At 41.7% G+C, this 20,175-nt stretch overlaps 1 protein-coding gene across 1 annotated transcript in view; it reads left to right on the forward strand.

Moving 5' to 3' along the window:
- Positions 1-14,077, forward strand: part of FBN1 (fibrillin 1) — a 247,051-nt gene extending 232,974 nt beyond the window's left edge. The window contains exons 60-65 of the mRNA XM_017872776.1: positions 399-515; positions 780-908; positions 1,660-1,779; positions 6,915-7,146; positions 9,660-9,834; positions 11,009-14,077. Coding sequence (XP_017728265.1) covers positions 399-515; positions 780-908; positions 1,660-1,779; positions 6,915-7,146; positions 9,660-9,834; positions 11,009-11,398 — 1,163 coding nt within the window. The 3' untranslated portion in view covers positions 11,399-14,077. The remainder of the gene's footprint in view (positions 1-398; positions 516-779; positions 909-1,659; positions 1,780-6,914; positions 7,147-9,659; positions 9,835-11,008) is intronic.
- Positions 14,078-20,175: the final 6,098 nt, after the last annotated feature.

The following is a 20,175-nucleotide window of genomic DNA, read 5'->3' on the forward strand; positions in this document are numbered from 1 at the left end:
TCTCTTTATGTTTTAACTTAAATAGATCTTTTCAATGCTCTGGAAAATTTGCAGAATCATTCATCTTTTACTTCATTTAAAAATTTGTTTAAAATGTCATGATTTATTTGAAATTCCTTTGTCGAGGAATTCCTGCATTTCTCCTATTAGAATTATGTTTTCTTGGATCCCCCAAAGATCTCTCTAATTTTTTTGAGGGGAGGAGGGTCTAAATTGATACCTTGTTTTATCTTTCAGATCTTTACCCCCTGTGTCTCTCCTTGCCTTTTGCTGTGGCTTCTTTCTAGTCAGGGTCAGTTGAGACCTTCCAGATCAAACTCGGAGCTGCTTCATGGGGCAGCTTCCCTGATCCTGTTTTGCTGACTTGACTCAAATGCCTATCTTGCATTTTGTGATAGATCTTGATGAGTGTGCAACCAAGCAACACAACTGCCAGTTCCTGTGTGTTAACACCATTGGTGGCTTCACATGCAAATGTCCTCCCGGATTTACCCAACACCATACAGCCTGCATTGGTGAGTAGGAGAGGAAAAATCCTACATGGAATGTAGCAATTCTTTTAAGGGATTATTTTCTATTTCCTCTGCTGTTAGGATAAGAAAACAAAAGCTCAAAGAAATATATGAGTGTGTGTATGTGTGAGCACACCTGTACATGTATGTGAAGAGTTGTTGGCTTTATTTGGTCTTTTCTGAGTCATCCTTCTAACTTTCTTTTAAACGACACAAAGAGAGCTTTGGGGAATTTTAACCCGTCTTTGCCCCCACTGCTTCTCATAGATAACAATGAATGCACCTCTGACATCAATCTGTGCGGGTCTAAGGGCATTTGCCAGAACACTCCTGGAAGCTTCACCTGTGAATGCCAGCGGGGATTCTCACTTGATCAAACCGGCTCCAGCTGTGAAGGTGGGTGGAGACCGCAGCTGCGATCCAGCTGGTAAATCCTTGTGGTGGTGGCAAGCGTGGCTATCGGCACCTTCATCATCAGCCTCTGTGAGATAGCAGATCTGAGCCCAGGGGGGCACCCAGCTAAAACAGTGTACACAGGTCCTGTATCTTAGAGATTCATGTTTTGTCTCATGCTTGTGTCTAACACACATGCCTTTCCTAAGTATTTCAAGACCTTTTCTGCTCCGTTTTTAATTTAACCTAATGGGGAATAACTCAGTCAAGAAAAATAGGCAGACTCTTGACTTTGATTCATTAATTTTCTGGTCACTTGGTCCAGAGCCATAAAGGGATTTCTCCCATGTGGACTAAACATATGAGGAATAGCTCTTCTGATGACGTTTAATCAAAAGTTTAAATGGTATTTTTAGGAGTTGATTGTGGCTTTGACACATTTTGGTTTCTATTTGTGGCACCAAAAAAAAAAAAAAAACAGCAAACACAACTAACTTATAACTTACAGAGCTGTCCCGGAGAGTGCCTTGGACTTTGCACTAATTTCCTGATCATTTTTATTTGTAGACTTTGCCAGGGCTCTCTGAATGTTTTTCTCCTTGGACTTAGCAGCAGTTCCAGAAGAGATATTCTTGAATTTTTTGGTGGTAGAATAATGTGTAGGATGTGTAGGGGCCAGATTTCTTATTAGAATCTGTGTGGCTTCAGAGAGAGATGTTGAGTTGGCGTCATGGTGGCTCTGCTTCTTTTTCAGACGTGGACGAGTGCGAGGGTAACCACCGCTGCCAGCACGGCTGCCAGAACATCATCGGGGGCTATAGGTGCAGCTGCCCCCAGGGCTACCTCCAGCACTACCAGTGGAACCAGTGTGTTGGCAAGTAACTTTTCCTCACTCTCAAGATGCATGGCTATCAGCTCCTATGAAGCAAAACACTGCTTTCTTTCTGAAGCTGTAAATGTGTTATTGAAGCAACAGATACTCATTTAAAATTGCCCTAACCTGGTTGAAACCCAAGGGAAGTAACAGTCTTTGCAAAACAGCAAACTAAGAAAAAAAAATCGTAATCAAGGATACTTTGAGAGCGTCTGAAATGAAATGCCCCCAGAATTTCTTGAAGCCCAGTATCCTCCACCCTCCTACTGCACCACTAGTCATCAGCCCACACTTGAGTTATGTTAACATCAGGGGTCAAAAAATCTTACTTATGACTGAAAAATATCAGCCAGCCAGAGGCTATTTTGAGTGACTTTTGGCCTGAAGATGCCAAAGTAGTTCTGTTCAGCTCTACACATTTTGGAATAGAGGGCAAGCAGGAGACACAGCAAGGGTTTTTCTTTTTTCTTTTTTTTTTTTTCAAGATTGCTAAGTTCTTTTGATAATTAAGGGAGATCTACAGACTCTCTCATTAAATTGAAATGATGTCATCTTTGATTCTACAATGTCATGGGAAAATAACTCTTAATGCACATCACAGAATCAAAACATTGTGAGTTTGGAGGGATACCAGAAGCCGTTTAGCTCAGGCACGTTGTTTTACAGATAAGGACCTAGAAGTCCAGAAAGGGAAGGTAGTATGTCCTTGCCCAGTTATTTAGTGACATGCTTGGAACTAGAATCCATAACTCTTAACTTTCTGATTAGAGCTGCCTTTCAAGTATCACATTCACTTGTTTTTGTTCATTCAATAAGTGTCTGTGGAGTGCCACTGCAAGCTTGGTGCTTTGGTAAACTGTTCTGGTTGCCACTACACTATTCGGTAGAGCCCTCCTTAGCAAAAACTCAAAGAATTAATGCTTCCTGGGTGCAGGCTCTGCATTGCAATGGTTCACTTTCGTGCAGATGAAGACATATTTGGTGTGTTTTCATTTATCAAAATCATCTCAGTCATCTAGTTTGATTCTACACAGGACAGCTTTGCAGTGGCACATCGGGTTGACTAAAGTGACCCCTGTGCTATAGGAGTTTAGACTGCGCAAGTCTCTGGCTAGCTATCTGGTTTTAATCAAAATGTCTTTGTTCATTAGCAGCTCAGGGAGGTCTTTGATGTTAATCACCAGTTTCTGACATTGTTCACAGAACTTCCAGAGTGAACTTTGTTGATCCAGTACCCCGTTTATGAGCCTTTTTTTTTTTTTTTTTTTTTTTTTTTTGAGACAGAGTCTCGCTCTATCGCCCAGGCTGTAGTGCAGTGGTGCAATCTTGGCTAACTGCAAGCTCCGCCTCCCGGGTTCACGCCATTCTCCTGCCTCAGCCTCCTGAGCAGCTGGGACTGCACTCGCCACCACGCCCAGCTAATTTTTTGTATTTTTAGTAGAGACAGGGTTTCACCGTGTTAGCCAGGATGGTCTCGATCTCCTGACCTCATGATCCACCCACCTCAGCCTCCCAAAGTGCTGGGATTACAGGCGTGAGCCACCGCACCCAGCCTATTTAGGTCCTTTTAATAATGCTGGAGCTAAGTGAAAAAACATAAGAGAGGAAAGGTATGTCGCTCCTGTACCTTCTCCTCCTCCTCCTACCATCAGTCTGAGGATAGTAGAGGCGACCAGGCCAGGCACTAGTGTCTTGGAGATTCTGCTCTAGTCTTGTGAAGATCATCTCCTGGCTGGACACTCTAAAAAAATAAGTTGATTTAGAAGTCAGAAGAAGTTTGGGGTTCTTAATGCCTCCAACTGCCAAATTGCCCTCATAAATCTTGAGAATTAGAGTTATCTAGAATGAGCATTGCCTTGGGCTAAAATAGCTTCCCCAGAACGACAGGAAACAGAGCAGATCTCTTAGACCAGCCCTTCCTGGATCTTCACTCCCAGGTGGCTGGAAGTTCACTCTTTGGGGTAAGGAGGCCACCGATTTCATTGCTTTCTAGAAGTAAATTTCAAAAATTTAGCTTGCAGATAGACAGAGTTAACCCATTTTCCTCTAAAGAAAGTGAGTAAAAGAAAGCCCATCCTGCATTTGTGAATTTTCCTATCGGTACTCCCTTAAGGCCACAGCTAACATGAACAGTGCAATCTGGATGCTGAAATCTTTGATTTTAGAGGACAGAGCAGTGGGTTTCAATCCACTTTTAAGGAGTGGTTTTCAGACTTTAATGCTATTTTGATAAAACTCAAATTGTCTCTTTTTATAAAACAAACAAAACCCTCGCCAATCTAAGTACCAACTGGAAGAATAAAACAAATATTTTGGAGTGTAAAAAAAATTCCTTGTGGAGTCATTTGCTGCAGAGTGCAGAGGATGAAAAAGGTCAGGAAGAGTGCAAGACATGTTAACCAAATCGTGGTGTTTGTATATTGATACAAAGGGCAAGTGCACAAACATGCTGTTTTTTAAAATGTAAACACTGAATATTTGCCAATTTCTTATTTTAATCTGCGCTCTACTCCATCCTACCTCTCCAACCTAGATAAGCAAGTTTAATTTAAACTTTATTAAATTCTCAGGGAGGGAAGAAAATGTAAAATAAAATGTAAAAGAATGTGAAGGGGAGGGGGAGAACTCTTGATCGTTGTAGTAACACAGATAGATGCTCAAAGTTAAAAAGAACCTTAGATCTAGCCTTCCCTCTTTCCTAATATGTAAATCCTTCTCTAACTTCCTTGCTTATCCCAGTTTGGCTGAAATACCGCCTTAAAGGGCGCTCACTGTCTCCCAAGATAGCCCAATCTATGTGTAGACAGCTTTTAATACTTAGAAATGTCTTTTTTTGGTATAAAAAAAATCATTTCTCCTGCCTCTAATTTCTCACCATTGGTCCTACTTCTGCTCTTTGGAGGAAAAGACACAGAATAACTCTAAGAATGACAAGTCTTCCCCCTCATATACCCACGCCCTGCAGGTTTTATTAGTCAGGGTCCCAGCAAGAAACAGATGGCTGAGGCCAACCAAAAGTGGGGAACAGGGGAGCAGAGCTTGCTCCTGCTCCACAGATCAGCCACGTGGAGCCACGAGCAGGTGGAGAGGGTGGAGGATGGACATGGAGGAGCAAGAAGACATCAGCCCAGGGGTGTTCTCTCCACTGAAGTAAATATGCTTGGATCTTCATTCTTTGTTTGACATGGAGCTTGGTGCCAGTGGTTTCTGTTGCTCTCTATTGCACACTTCATCCTCAATTTAAAATAAGGAGAAATAACGCAGACAATGTGTTGAACACAGAAAGAGAAAGGGAAGAATGAGAAAGAGAAAATGGTTATTTCTATTTTAAGAGGCCTGGTGCCCAAGTGACGTTAGGTGGAGACTTGAAGGTCTTTGGATATAAAACATCTTCAGACAGGCAAAGTTAAAGTCAAAGACCTGTAGCTGAAGGGAAGGAGGGAAAGAGAGAAAGAAGGAGGGAAAGAGAAGGAAGGAAGGAAGGAAGGAAGGAAGGAAGGAAGGAAGGAAAGGAGGGAGGGAGGGAGGGAGGGAAGGAGAGAAGGAAAGAAGGTAGGAGGGAAGTAGGCATGGAAGGAGGGAAAGAAGGAAGGCAGGCAGGAAGGAAATATGAATATATACTAAATATATACAAGTGAGCATCCTTCCCCACCACTTTTATCCACCTGTTTTCTAATTTAAAAAAAAAAGAAAAAATAGATTTTTTGAGAAACAGTGTTTTTCTTTATAAACGAATCTGCCTTAGCAAAGAAGGTAAACGTATTACAGGAGAAAGGAAGCACCAGCTTAAATGTGGAGCATCTCTTGAGAGGCACTGTAGTATAAAGGAAAGCACACGGATGGCCTTTGCAGTCCAACAGACCTGGCTGTGAATTTCTGCCCCGCTGCTGCTGGCTGTGACATCTTGGAAGAGCTTTCTGAGCCTCACTTTCTTCAGCTGTAAAACAGAGAATATACCGCTTTTTCAGGATTGTTAGGAAAGCTAAGGAAATGAATGGGCAATGCCTGTATCCTATCTATCATAAAACAGGTATCTAATAAACATTCATTTGCTTCCCCTTCCTCGCTTCCATAGGAATTGGGTATTCACTAAGAGAAGGCCAGTCTATCTACATTCAAATAAACGTACGCCTGAAAATGGGCTATGGCAGTTAAGAAACGTCTTACCAGCAAGTTTCCAACCTGCCCTGCAAAGGCAGGTCTACAAAAATATATTAGAGACTTCCAAAAATTATAAATCAGAAATAATGAGAAACTCATGGTTTTCTCCCTTCTAGTTGATTTTTTTAAGTCAGATTTCTTTTTCCTGCTTCCTAGCATCAGACTTGGCAGGTCCCTGTGGGTAGCCAGTCCTGCAGCTTCTGTCTCTCTTGTGGGTTTTCCCCAATTACTGCTCGTGAAGTCTGCACCGATTCTCTTCCAGCCACACTTAGTTTTAGACAGGGCTCAGACACTCTGGGCAGGAGGCTGGTTTGAATAAGGAGGGGGCCGATTCAGTGATGGGAGCAGACATACCAGAAGGCATTATTCATCTCCCAGAACAAGTACCTGGGGGCTTTTGCAGATTTTTGAAAAGGAAGTCCAAATGGGGCAGACACTTGGGGCAGGATATCAGCCCTTGCCAGATCGGCACATCCTGAAATAGGCGGACAGGGAAAGCATCCTGTGGGAAAATGGTTGGTCTCTGCTTTTGAGATATTTGTCTCCTTGCTGGGCACTTGTGAAGCCAGGGCACAGAGAACTGCAAGATTCATTCCCTCCCACCTTGAACCCTAAATCCTAGCTACGGACCAGCACCATGTTGGTTCGTGACTGGATGTTTACATGGAGAAGATACCAGTGTTGACTTCTGATGAGAACTGGAGTCTGCTAGTCCTCAGAATGCCATCCTCTAATGCCCTCTGCCTGGTGCATTTGACTTCATCTTCCATGTTTACTCACAACATAGCAAAAAGCCACATCCATGCCCGCATCTTCCTCTGCTGTTGCTCTCCCCACCCAGCCACCTCTGCCTGTCTTCCCTTCCTGAGAGCCTAGCTGAGGGCCAGCTGGCCGGCAGCGAGTGGCCAGATCCAATGTCCTCAATAGAAATCTCTGGCTGCTGCCACACATGCCGCTTCTTCTTTGCCCCACAGATGAAAACGAATGCCTCAGCGCTCACATCTGCGGAGGAGCCTCCTGTCACAACACCCTGGGGAGCTACAAGTGCATGTGTCCCGCCGGCTTCCAGTATGAACAGTTCAGTGGAGGATGCCAAGACATCAATGAATGTGGCTCTTCGCAGGCCCCCTGCAGCTATGGCTGTTCCAACACTGAGGGCGGTTACCTGTGTGGCTGTCCACCTGGTTACTTCCGCATAGGCCAAGGGTAAGCACTGCTCTTCCTGGTCGTGGTTGGAGATTCTGTCATTCGTAATATAATTAAGTCTACTGAACTCAACATTACCTGTCCTAGCAGAGGAGAACCATGCTTTTTGTAATCCTAAAATTAATTCCAGTTAGCTTGGCAAAAGTTTTAGGTTATTTTATTTGAAAGGAAGCATCTGGATTTCTGGAAACATCAAACAGAGTAATGAAACTACATTGTAAATATCTCGCTATATGATTTCTCTATCTCATTCTCTTGATCTTCATGTCTTGTTGGGAAGTGATTTGTCTCTCTGTAAATACACCTCTGCCAACTCATGACAGAACTGGGCTCACCCTGGACACGACTGATCCTCTCTTCTCCTGGGGCAGGGAGGATTCTATCTGGACTTAAAATGCCTTTGTATCTAGCTCCTGTTAGGATAAGTCAAAGACATCCCTTTGGGTTGGAGATCATTTAGGTTTTAAATTATATTTTACATTTCAGACTTGAATGTACATTAAATATTACCAAAGGTGCATTGGGCATGAGAATTGAAACACTTACTGTATTTTCCTGGTAAAACAAAACAAAACAAAAAACAAACGAACAAAAAAAAAACACTTCACTAAATTATAGGTATGTCTGTGTAAGAGTTGGGGCAGGGAAGGCCTATTTTTAGTTTACTCACTGATTTAAAAGTTTAGTGTTAAGTTTTCAAAGTTTGAATCTTTTTTCCTGCTGAATTAATCTGGACTCGGGTGTCCGCCTAGTTTTAGCTATCCTGGGAGGAAGTGCACATTTTAATTTTTTAATTAGGAACACATAGACATTAAATATATGTACACATTATGTACTCCCCCACATGCATGTACACACACACCCCCACACACATCCACACTTACACCAAATTATTAATGTAGCAGTCTTTGATTTCTTGACATACAAACATCAAGTGATTCATTTTGGATCTGGGTAGGTAGAAGAATGTTTCGTGGGAAGCACACGGAATGCCAGCAATCGGACACAAATTCCCAGATGTTTGTGTCTGGCTCTCAGTAGACTCATTCTTTATAGTTTAATGCCAGAACCATTTTTTCCCAGCAAAAATTGTGACACTCTAAACTGGCTTTTGGCCAGTGGGATTTTGTAGTCACACTTCTTATAAGTGGTGCTCCCGGGATATGAAAATACTGGAAAGGAGTTCTGAGAAAGGAACCAAAGCCTGCAAATTTGCAGTTTACCTCCGAATAATGTAATCATTGTGTGAATGTATACGCATGCGCACACACCCACAGGCTGAGCATTTATCAGTTCATCCATTGTATTGTTTCTACATATTTCATGTTGCAAGATAAAGAGGAAAGGAAGTGTATTGGACTCTGGCAAGTTTAGGGGAAACAGTAGGAACCTATAAATTGCTTTGAAATACAACAGATATTCTGTTTATTGGCAACATATTTTGAATCCTGAGGGTATATAGGAAAATGAGTTCTAAAGAGCAAATCAGCTACTACAGAAAAACAGATAAATAATCTTTGGTCTACATTATGACCCATTGTTAGAAATCTACCCATTTAAAACAGTTTTGGCCCCTCTGAATCACTAGAGTGGACTCTGCCCCCAAATAAAGATTCTTTTAAGGACCATTAGAATGTTTCAACACATTTGGAAAGAGGAGCTTGATAAATACACATTCCAAGTGGCCTCTGAAATAGTAAGCAGAATAACAAAACAAGGTACTTGTGAAACATTCGAGCCTCCCTCCATAACTTGGCTTTGATAACTGAAAGGCAAAGAAAAACAGCTGAACGAGTTCTCTCTTGGGCATGGATTTGTTTATCCATCTTCACATGAGTCACAGCCAGTGGCCCTAGTGGTTTTGAATGACTTGAAACAGTTTCCCACAGTTGGGCAAGCTCTGATGCATGCATTTTATATACTGCATATCATCATAGTTTATTATTAAATTAACCTTCATTATCACCTGGGCTTTCTTCTTATCCTCAGTAGCATCAGCAAAAGTGACACGTCAAGGAATAGGAGCAATTGCTCCAAAGCTTGAGTGAGGAAGAATAATGATGGAAGTGGAGGAATGCAAGAAACCCAACAGTGATGTCTCACACCTCACTCACTCCCATGGAGCCTGTTTCATAAAAAGAAGCCATTGTTATTTAGCCTCCCAAGTTACATGGCCTCCCTCATCGACTATTCTCTTGTTTCCACTCCATGTCTCCTCCCCAGTATAAGTACTGAAAAATGCTTTCCATGTTAGGTTTGGAAATGAAGAGATAAATAAATATGCAAGACAGGGTCTCGAAAGGCAGTAGAAAGAAATCAATACATTCAGGGAACTGGGAATTAGAGGCCAAACAGAGGACCTCAATGTAGTTCTCCGAACTAGCTGATCCTCCAGCGGACAAGCAAGGGCTGTATCTCACAAGTGCAGGGAGCAGGCTTCACCAGAACTCTTGCACCACCTACCTTGTCTTCCCATTCTAATTAAAAACATCTATGCTCCCCTTCTGCTGCAGGCACTGTGTTTCTGGAATGGGCATGGGCCGAGGAAACCCAGAGCCACCTGTCAGTGGTGAAATGGATGACAATTCGCTCTCCCCAGAGGCTTGTTACGAGTGTAAGATCAATGGCTACCCCAAACGGGGCAGGAAACGGAGAAGCACAAACGAAACTGATGCCTCCAATATCGAGGTGGGTCAGAAGGTAGTTTCTCCTGATGTCTCCTATAGTGGAAAGTCCTTCCAGATTCCTGTGGTTTCCTCCAAAGTGTGAAAAAGCTCCCCAGGGAGAAACCAGACATTCCCTGAGCTCTAGGCTGTATTTTACAAGAGGCCGTGGGGCTTTCTGGAGTTTCTTGCTGCTTTTCGGGAGTGCCCATTTGAAGGTTTTCACATACTTGCTCATTTCCTCTGTCTCGCCAAAAAAAAGTCAAATACCCACCCAAAGTCTGCTGAAAGGATAAGGTCTGAGATCCAGGACAGCAAGTGGGCAGAATAGCGAAGTGACATAGTGCTCCCTACATAGGGATGCCAAGTTCTGAAAGCTAGAGGCTCCTGTACTGAAAAGAGCCATGTGGAGTGTGAGGGAACTTGGATCGTAGACAAAAATAACGTGGAGCTGAAGCAGCCTGGTTTCCTTTGCCTACGGCTGCTGCAGCCTTTCAGTCAACTCAGAAGTGCACAGATATTCACCCAGACCTCTGGCTCTGGGCCCATAGAATCCAGCACATGTGGTCCCAGAGAGGCAAGCAAGAAGCCAGGTGAAAAGCATTGAATATTAGCAGATCATCACAGTCAGGAAGTAGGCTCATAGGTGTGTCCTTAGGAGGAGATGGTTTTGCGTCAGTGAATCAAATTGAAATAGTCTGGTTCTTCGTATTGGTGCTGCAGCCCATCTGCTGTCGTTTAAGAAATGAGATAAGTCTTTGGAAAGAAAATAATCTATTAAAACAGTGGTTCTCAAACTTGAGCGTGCATCTGAATCACCTACTAGGTCTTGTTAAAATTGATGGCTGGGAGACATCCCCAGGGTTTCTGATTCAGTAGTTCTGGGGTGATGCCGAGAATTTGCATTTCTAACAGATTCCCAGGTGATGCTGATGCAGCTTGTTCAGGGACTACACTTTGAGACCTCCAGATACAAATGATTCCAACTTTTCTCCCTGACATCAGTTAATATTTTCAAATATTACAAATATGTGCCAATTTAGTACATTCGTGGTCTAAACAAAATGCTTTCAATATTGTATATGCAGCATAAGGCAGAAAATTGTATTAGTGTGAAATTTGAGTCATTTTTTTCTTTAACATGACAGCTAAGTGGCATATGTACATTGCATTTAACTCATTGCCATGTGTCTTTCCAGGATCAATCTGAAACAAAAGCCAATGTGAGTCTTGCAAGTTGGGATGTTGAGAAGATGGCCATCTTCGCTTTCAATATTTCCCACGTCAGTAACAAGGTTCGAATCCTAGAACTCCTTCCAGCTCTTACAACTCTGACGAATCACAACAGATACTTGATCGAATCTGGAAATGAAGATGGCTTCTTTAAAATCAACCAAAAGGAAGGGATCAGCTACCTCCACTTCACAAAGAAGAAGCCAGTGGCTGGAACCTATTCATTACAAATCAGTAGTACTCCACTTTATAAAAAGAAAGAACTTAACCAACTAGAAGACAAATATGACAAAGACTACCTCAGTGGTGAACTGGGTGATAATCTGAAGATGAAAATCCAGGTTTTGCTTCATTAATTCACCATCCAGAGACCAAATAATTAAAAGAAAAACAAATATAGATAGGTAGAACTATATTTTCCCCCAATCAGAATCATCATATCATAGGTACAATCTTTCACCAAGTAAATTTGTATAAATAAGCACTATTCTTGTATTACCAAAGCAAGGTACAGGTGACTACCCTAGTTCAAAACAACCACTTTCTCAGGCTTCTCGTGTGTGTAGCTAAGCTACCTTGTCATATGTGTTGATTCTTGAAAACTGGGACATGTATTTCCATTGGGGGTTGGCCATTTATGCTGACATGCCATCCTTCCAGCAAACGTACAGGAATGTGCTTTCAATTGATGGACTATGTTTTTGCAAATGTGTAAACTTTGCTTCTCCAAATACCAGTACTAGGTTGGCCATTTATGATACCTATTTGGTGCTAGTAAATTTTCAAACTAGATTTATAAATGCACTGTAATATTTACACAACTTAGAAACCAAATTACAAGTATTCAGTTCCAATACTTCATTAATTTCAATCAACCAAAGTTAGTTCAGTAGCTTATCTCAGTTATGAGTATAATACATTACATGTAAATTAAGTGTGTGTATACTGTAATCGTGCTATTTTTTATCATTGAAACATTTATAAACTAGAATAATAATGCCCTTAATGTGAGGGTTTGTAATGGTGCTTATTAAGACCAAAGACTTGCTAAATGTATACACCAAATGGTAATGAAATTTCTGTGACTGGCCCACGCGTGCATAGAGGTCTGGGAGGACCAGGAAACAGCCTCAGTGGCCAGAGGATCACCAGTGCATCCTTCATCACAGCATGTGCAATATGCCAAGATTACCCTCGGTCATTCCTGTCAACAAGGGGTCAATGTCATAAATGTCACAATAAAACAATCTCTTCTTTTTTTTAGTTTACCCCTTGGCTTTGTGTTCTTGCATGGATTTGGGGTTGGAGGGGCCATTCTGGATGCTAAATAAAGTCTCCTGGATTTAAATTATCCTGGGTCTGTTAGTTATGGCTTATAAAGGTACCAAATCTGTAACCACTAGAAGAAAATTTAACATATAAGTCGATCCCTTGTTTTATCCATTGAAGATAGCAGAGTCTGGTGTCATTAACCTGACTTGCTTGTGAGAAATTTAAATTGTAGAGTCATTTCTGAAACATGACCTAACTAATCTTGTGACTTTTAAACTTTCAGATTTAAATAGTTTTAAATATCAAGTTCAGTCATTGTCTTACAGCACGTGAATTTCATTATAATAGATTTATCATGCCCCCCTCTCAAATACAGTTTTGGCAAGACTTAGGTGTTCTGTTCCATTTTTTTCCCCCTAAACATCTTTTGTTAGTCAATGCTCATCTAATTATAAAGGGATAATCCCAGACTGTATCCAATTACTATAACTTTTGGTTTCTTAATGTCATAATTTTAAGTCTGTTTTATTTTAAGTGCAATATTGAGTATTTAGCTGTTAGGCTCATTCCATTGATATGAAATAATTTTTTAAATCCCTAAGGGCAGGAAAGCATTTCATGATAGTGAAAATAAGGGGAAATAAGATTGCTGCATGAAGGTGGGGGGTGGAGAAACTAGGTAGGACACAGGAAAATGCTCTCAAAATCTTTGAAGAGCTCAGCTGAAAAAAATGGAGTAGATTTGGCTCATACTATTCTGGAAGGCAAAACCAGGGTCAGCTGATGTCAGTCCCAGTTTAATACACACGGTCCCAATTATAGAGCTACTCACTGAAAGAATGGGTTTCCTTGCACTGTGGTGAGCTCCCTGTCACAAGATAGAAGAGTTTCAGTCTAGGCTTAATGGCAACCTTTGGACAAAGATGCTTTCTTCCACCTAATAGGCCATGAACATCTTGAAGGTATTTTTGTATCTCTAATTTTGTTTATAATAGGTGCTGAACAGAATGAACTGAATGGCTATTACAAAGGGGGGTTGTACCTTGGGTAAGAGGTTAAAATATAATTCAAAATTTCCGTCTAACTCTGCACCTATGGAACCATGTGATAGAGGTGTATTAAAATTGTTAGTGAAGAATATATAGCATATGGTAAACAACAGTTTGCATATGGAAAATGTCTTTGATGATTTAACCAGAACTGCATTATATTCAATAATGGATTTTCTTTATAACAAACAACGGGAGAAAATGGAGTTGGCACACAGTGGATCACTTTGATATTTTTAATAGTCCAAGTCTGGATTTTATTTATTCCAGAGCCAACAATTTTGAACAGCATATTTTCCATGTTTCTGACTGTAACAAAACATTTTCCTCATTGTTCCATTGTAAATATTCCTCTTGTTGGAACTCTTTAATCCTGAGATTTCAACCTGTACCTTTCAATTGTCTGTGACCTTTCAATTTCACTTTCAATAGTTGAAGAACTTGGCTTTGTAAATCTCTCAGAAGCTTGAAAAGATCTTGTCTCTACCCCCTCAGCCCATTTCATTTGCCAATAATTATTTTGTAAGTAGGGTTGAAATGAACTCAGCTGGCCTTGTGAAATGTTTAAACTTGCACAAACAACTACATTTTTGTTCAACAAATAGCAGTTTACTCAGCCAAAATCACTTTGGACATTGCCATTACAAATACTGTTAAACTTCAGAAATCATGTCTGTAAATTAGATGAGCCAAAATAAAGGACAATTGGGTTGATGCTGTATTAGTATCCTTAGAAGTGATATACCCATAAACTGTTAGGGATTTTAAAATTACCGTCAACTTGGTCCACAGAATATACTTTATTCTGGTTTTAACTGTAGTTCTTAGAGAACTGTATTAGAAATGTAATTATTAGAAATGTAATTATTAAATGATGTAAGGACATTGCTTTTAAAGTTAGAAGATCATTACTGGCAGAAATATTAGTTTCACATTTATAGCTGAAGACAGATATTTACCCCTTGCCAATTTAAAATAACACTTTGTAAAAAAGAAGAAAAAAACCAATTTACTTCATTATGCTTTTTTTGAAACCCAATATGAGCCTGACATTACATATGAGTTAGGAAAAGATTGTCTATGTTATTCTAAGTTTTAGGGTTAGAGAGATAGAAGAAGGCTGTACATTTGATTTTGCAAATTTCCATGTGTATTCATGACTGGGTTTATTTACAGGATTGGATCTCAGTTAAAGGCATTCTCACAAATATCTGCATAAACATGAGGGTCTTGTACATTTGACACCCGACATGCATTTGGCAAGACCTGACAAAAATCACAAAATCTGTTGTTTCAACTAACTGCTAATAAATCTAAAATGTTTTCTTTTTTTCAAACAAAGTCATAAACCTCGTTTTAGGACATAGGCTGCTTTGAATCCTTGATTCAAACCTGAATTATGGCTGGGCACTGTGGCTCATGCCCGTAATCCCAACACTTTGGGAAGTCAAGGTGGGCAGATCACTTGATGTCAGGAGTTTGATACCAGCCTGGCCAACATGGTGAAACCCCATCTCTACTGAAAATACAAAAATTAATCAGGCATGATGGTGCACACCTGTAGTCCCAGCTACTCAGGAGACGGAGGCAGGAGAATTGCTTGAACCCAGGAGGCGGAGGTTGCAGTGAGCTGAGATTACACCACTGCACTCCAGCCTGCATGGAAGAGTGAGACTCCATCTCAAAAAGAAAAAAGAAAAAAATCTGAATTATAACCTCTACAAATGGATGTCAGTTTCTTTTTTTTTTTTTTTGAGACGGAGTCTGGCTCTGTTGCCCATGCTGGGGTGCAGTGGCCAGATCTCAGCTCACTGCAAGCTCCGCCTCCTGGGTTTACGCCATTCTGCCTCAGCCTCCCGAGTAGCTGGAACTACAGGCGCCCGCCATTTCGCCCGGCTAGTTTTTTGTATTTTTTAGTAGAGACGGGGTTTCACCGTGTTAGCCAGGATGGTCTCGATCTCCTGACCTCGTGATCCGCCCGTCTCGGCCTCCCAAAGTGCTGGGATTACAGGCTTGAGCCACCGCGCCCGGCCAGTTTCATTTTTTATTGTTGGATGGTAGAAGGTGCATCCTTTTTAACTGAACCAAGATATAGCAGGTAAGTGGGTGTGATTTCTGGCCAGCTCCACCCTGTGCTGTCTGTTCATTGTGATTTTTGATCTTTGTGACCATTCCCACTTCATAAATGAAGGCAAAATTATCCTATCTTTGCTCCCCTGTGCCCCTTGTGGGTTGGTTATGGTGTCAGCTAGAAGGCATCAAGCCTTCCAAGTACTTCTGGAATCCATAGCTTGGGTTCAAATCCAAGTAACACAGAGGTGGAGATTTTAAGCAAAAAGCAGCTGCTCCACTGAGCGTTTCCTAACTTCCATATCCCACCTGATGTATTCTTTGCAGCTGTGCTGGGAGTTGCGGAAATAAGGAGAAATCTGTTTCCTTTTTCCCCTGAAATACTCTCTTGGGGAGAATTAAATCAAACCTACATGATCAAATTTTTTCTTCTCCTGGAAATGGGAGACGTTTGAAAACATCCTGATGATAATCACACATCCCATCAGTCCCACTAGACAGTGACAGAAAGAGGTCACAGGCCTTTGTAGTTGTGTCTACATGGTGAACTCTGCTCTGTGTGGTCCCACCAGCTCTGCTATGGAGAAGTCCAGACCTGTCAGAAAAGATTAATGAGACCTGAATATATCAGAATTTCCAAGGCTCAACAGATGAGATTGGGTTTGTGTCTGTGTATTTTGGTAACTACATGAAATCAGCACGATGGGCTGCTCAGCCTTTCTGTCTTCAGCTGTATGGAGATTATCCTTCTTTGGGCAGGCCCGTGATCAAGCCAGGTGGCAAGCTCCTCCCTGAGGCCTGCTGCTTCCTGCGCCTTTGTGGCTTGGCTTCCGTGGGCTCTCTGGTGGGTCATTCACAGGAGGTGTGGTGCCTCCAGCTGAGGAGTCAGCATGCTGTGGAACCAGCTCCCCAGGAGAAAACGGCTCCTGATCTCATGCCTACATGTTCACCCCCACAGGTCTCACCCCTGCCGGGAGAGGACATAGAAGCCAGGTGCACCATCCTTAAAAGCTGATGCTTTCAGACTTGATTTTTTTTTTCCTAGCGTTAGTGATTCCTGGTTTACAGAGCTTTGACCTTTCTGTGGGCTGCAAAGAAAGTTCCCTGAGAGCTCATTTTGCTCCTGAGGAGCACCTGCCTGAGAGTTCTGATACTGCAGGACATCTGGGGTCAGAAAACTGTGCTCAAGTCTTAGTTCCATCCCTTTCTAGTTATTCCACCCAGGGCAACTCCTTGATGTCTCTCAGCCTTGTTATTGTGGATAATAGTAACACCTTCCTGATATCTTTGCAGGACCATTGGTACCCACTATATATAAAAATCTTACACTTCTGTAGAACTTCACAGTTTTAACAAGCACTTGTGAACCGTGACCTCTGATCCTCAATCCTCACCTCAATCCTAGATTTTTATCATCCTCATCATGCACAAGCTGAGGTCTCTTGCCAAAGGTCTCTTAAAGAGTTGCGACTGAGACTAAAAACTCTAGATCTTCTGACGACACAGTGCATGCCCAGTTCACTGTGCATGCCAGAAAAATGAATAAAATGTAACACAAGAAAGCAAAATAGGAATCTGTAAGCTACAAATTACATTTGTGATTCAAGATCTAGGCTTCTCTCTGCTCTTCTAGAAACCAAGAGAAGGCTGAGGAGAGGATGGGCCATATTGTTCTCAGTCCTCTTGCTCCTCTGTTTGCTCCCCTCCCTCGCCCCTCCGTAAATCTCATCATGGCCCCTGTAACCTGCTGCTGCTAAAAGAGGCCTCTGATGGCAAGGACTGGGCCTGCTTTGTCCTTGTAGCTTTGTCACCCAGCTCAGTGCCTGGCACATAGTAGGCACTTAATATGTGTTGAAAGGATCAATGACTGAGATTAGGAGAAGGAAAATAGGAAAAATCTCTGCAGAAGAGCAACCTATTTATCCTCTCTGTCTCTTCCTCTTCATCTCCCTCCCTTCCTTTGTTTTTCTGAAAAAAATATTTTCTGAGCACTTGCCTTGAGCCATCTGCATGAAGCAGTAGAGACAAAGATGAACGAAGCCAGGTTCCTAGCGCAGAGGTACTTTCAACTACGGAGTAGCAGAGCAGCTCTCTCCCAGCTCTAGTCTTAGTGGGGATGTGAGCCTTTGAGGCTCTTAAATGAAGTAGCAGGGTGTATGATCTTCAGTGCTGTGGTCCCAGAAACCAGGAGGCAAGCTATGCTCATGTAGTATGCTCCTTCTGACATCTGTAAACCCCCGTGTCTAGAGCCTCATGAATCACTGAAATTAAAACACCCTTCTAACCTATCTCCCCCATATAAAGCTGTGGTAGTTTTCACATAAAATGGTGGTTTTCAGTGGTGAGTTCATTTTTAAAGTTAAATTTCTACACTTAAATGAAACTTACTCTGAAATCCAATACATAAAATACAAGTAGAGCTTTGTGGGTTAAAGCAAAGCTAGGCAGCCTGGAGACCCTCACTGCCTCCAAGACAACTCTTATTAAAAATTATAACAAAAACTGAGTGGGGGGGGCTCATGCCTAGAATCTCAGCAGTTTGAGAGGCTGAGGCAGGTGGATTCCTTGAGCCCAGCCTGGGCAACATAAGGAGACCCTATCTCTACAAAAAACACAAAAATTAGCCAGGTATGGTGACACATGCCTGTAGTCCCAGCTATTGGGGAGGCCAAGGCAGGAGGATTACTTGAGCCTGGGAGGTCAAGGCTGCAGTGAGTCATGATCACGCTGCTGCACTCCAGTCTGGGCAGACATATTTCATGCTGTAAAGGACCCTTTTCTTTCCAATGTGTGTGTGTGTGTGTGTGTGTGTAAAAACAATATACATATAAAATGTGTATGTGTGCTTGAGTCTATGAATAGAAAAGAAAAATAATATATAAAGTTAATTTTTTTTTTAGATGAAATTTCATTCTTGTTGCCTAGGCTGGATTGAAATGGCATAATCTCGGCTCACTGCAACCTCCGCCTCTGGGGTTCAAGCAGTTCTCCTGCCTCAGCTTCCCAAGTAGCTGGGATTACAGGCGCCCACCACCATGCCCAGCTAATTTTGTATTTTTCGTAGAGATGGGGTTTCTCCATGTTGGTCAGACTGGTCTCAAACTCCCGACCTCAGGTGATCTGCCCATCTTGGCCTCCCAAAGTGCTGTGATTACAGGCTTGAGCCACTGCGCCAGGCCATATAGAGTTATTTTTAAATATTGGTACTTAAACTGTAAGCCTTTGGTTCTTAAATTAGGAAGTTATAAACATTTTTATGATATTTATATGTGGCAGGAATGGACTACAAGCTCACCAACCCTGTATTTTTTCCCCTGGGCCCACAGAAAGATGGCATATCCTAACTTCTTCTGCCATTAGGTTGGAGCTGGGTGATGTGATTCTAACCAGCGGGATGTCAGAAGTGATGTATATACCATTTCCAGGTCTAGCTGAGAAAACACCTGTGCAATCATCCACACTCACAAGAAATAAACTGTCTTGTAGTAAACCATTGATATCTGGGGACTTCTTGTTGTACCAGCTACATTAATTACCCTCATACAAATAAATACATAATAAATAAATAAATATTCTCCACTTTTTCACTATAAAGAATCCACAGCAATGGTTCTAAAACTTGATTGCATATTAGAACCACTTGGGATGCTTTAAAAAAAAAAAAAAAAATCCCAGTGTCCTGACTGCACCCCAGAGCAATTAATTCAGAATCTGGATTTGAGGTTCAGCTATTATCCATTTTAAAAGCTCTCCAGTTGACTGCAATTTGCAGCCATGGTTGAGAACCACTGCTCTAAATCTTTCCATAACACAGATAAGCGTGTTTTCTTGGGAAATCCACCATTTAATTCTGATATGCGTCCTTCCACTATCGTTATCGCTAGTCAGCAGGACATTGTGTCAGCACGTAACAACACTAACCATGCCGTTTCCTGACTCTGTGAGCTGTGTTTTTACTGGAGTTTGCGGCATGTCATCAGTAGTCAAGAATCAAGCAGCAGTGAGGCGTGGATGCTGCCACGTGGTTTCCTACATTAACCAGCTATCTGACTCCTCTCACGCTAGCCTTGGGCAACACTGCAATTCCTGCCTCCACACTGGGTAGTTCCCAGGGAGTCAGCGTGCCCAATGTGAAGTCTGTCCACAGCAAAATACTGGAGAAACTCCCTAAAATATACAAATCAGAAACAGGGCCCAGTTAACTCAAGCTGTCTCATACTACTCTTTACAAAACTGGAAAACAGAGATTAATTCTTTTGAAAAAATAGTTCATTGGAGTGAAAATAGAAACTTTTTCTTTTCAAGGAGCTATCAGTTTCTGCTAAAAGTGTTCAATGGTGGGATACAGGCTGGGCTACCAACCAGCATGCTGACCAACCTCCAGGCTCAAGAGAACTGATCTTGAAATGCTGAAGTTAAAGCATGGCAGGGGCAATGCATTCTGTTACCTCAAATGTAAACCTTTCCTATGCCTCCCTAGAAATTTTCTGATTCAGAAAACCACAAAAGAAAAATTGAAGACAAATCAGCTACAGAAAAGTGGGATGTTGTTGCCAATATGAGGGTCAGAAAAAGGAACTTTAAAATATATTTTGAATAAGAAAACTCAATTATATGTTGGTATATTTCATGTGTAAGGGACTAACGCTGTGCAATTATACACAGTAAAAAGATGTGAAACAAAAAAGTCGTTCCAAGTAAGTTTAAATGTTATGTTTCATTCAATGCATGCAGTAAATTCT

Source organism: Rhinopithecus bieti, unplaced genomic scaffold, assembly GCF_001698545.2.
Source record: "Rhinopithecus bieti isolate Rb0 unplaced genomic scaffold, ASM169854v2 scaffold_6945, whole genome shotgun sequence".
Taxonomy (NCBI): domain Eukaryota; kingdom Metazoa; phylum Chordata; class Mammalia; order Primates; family Cercopithecidae; genus Rhinopithecus; species Rhinopithecus bieti.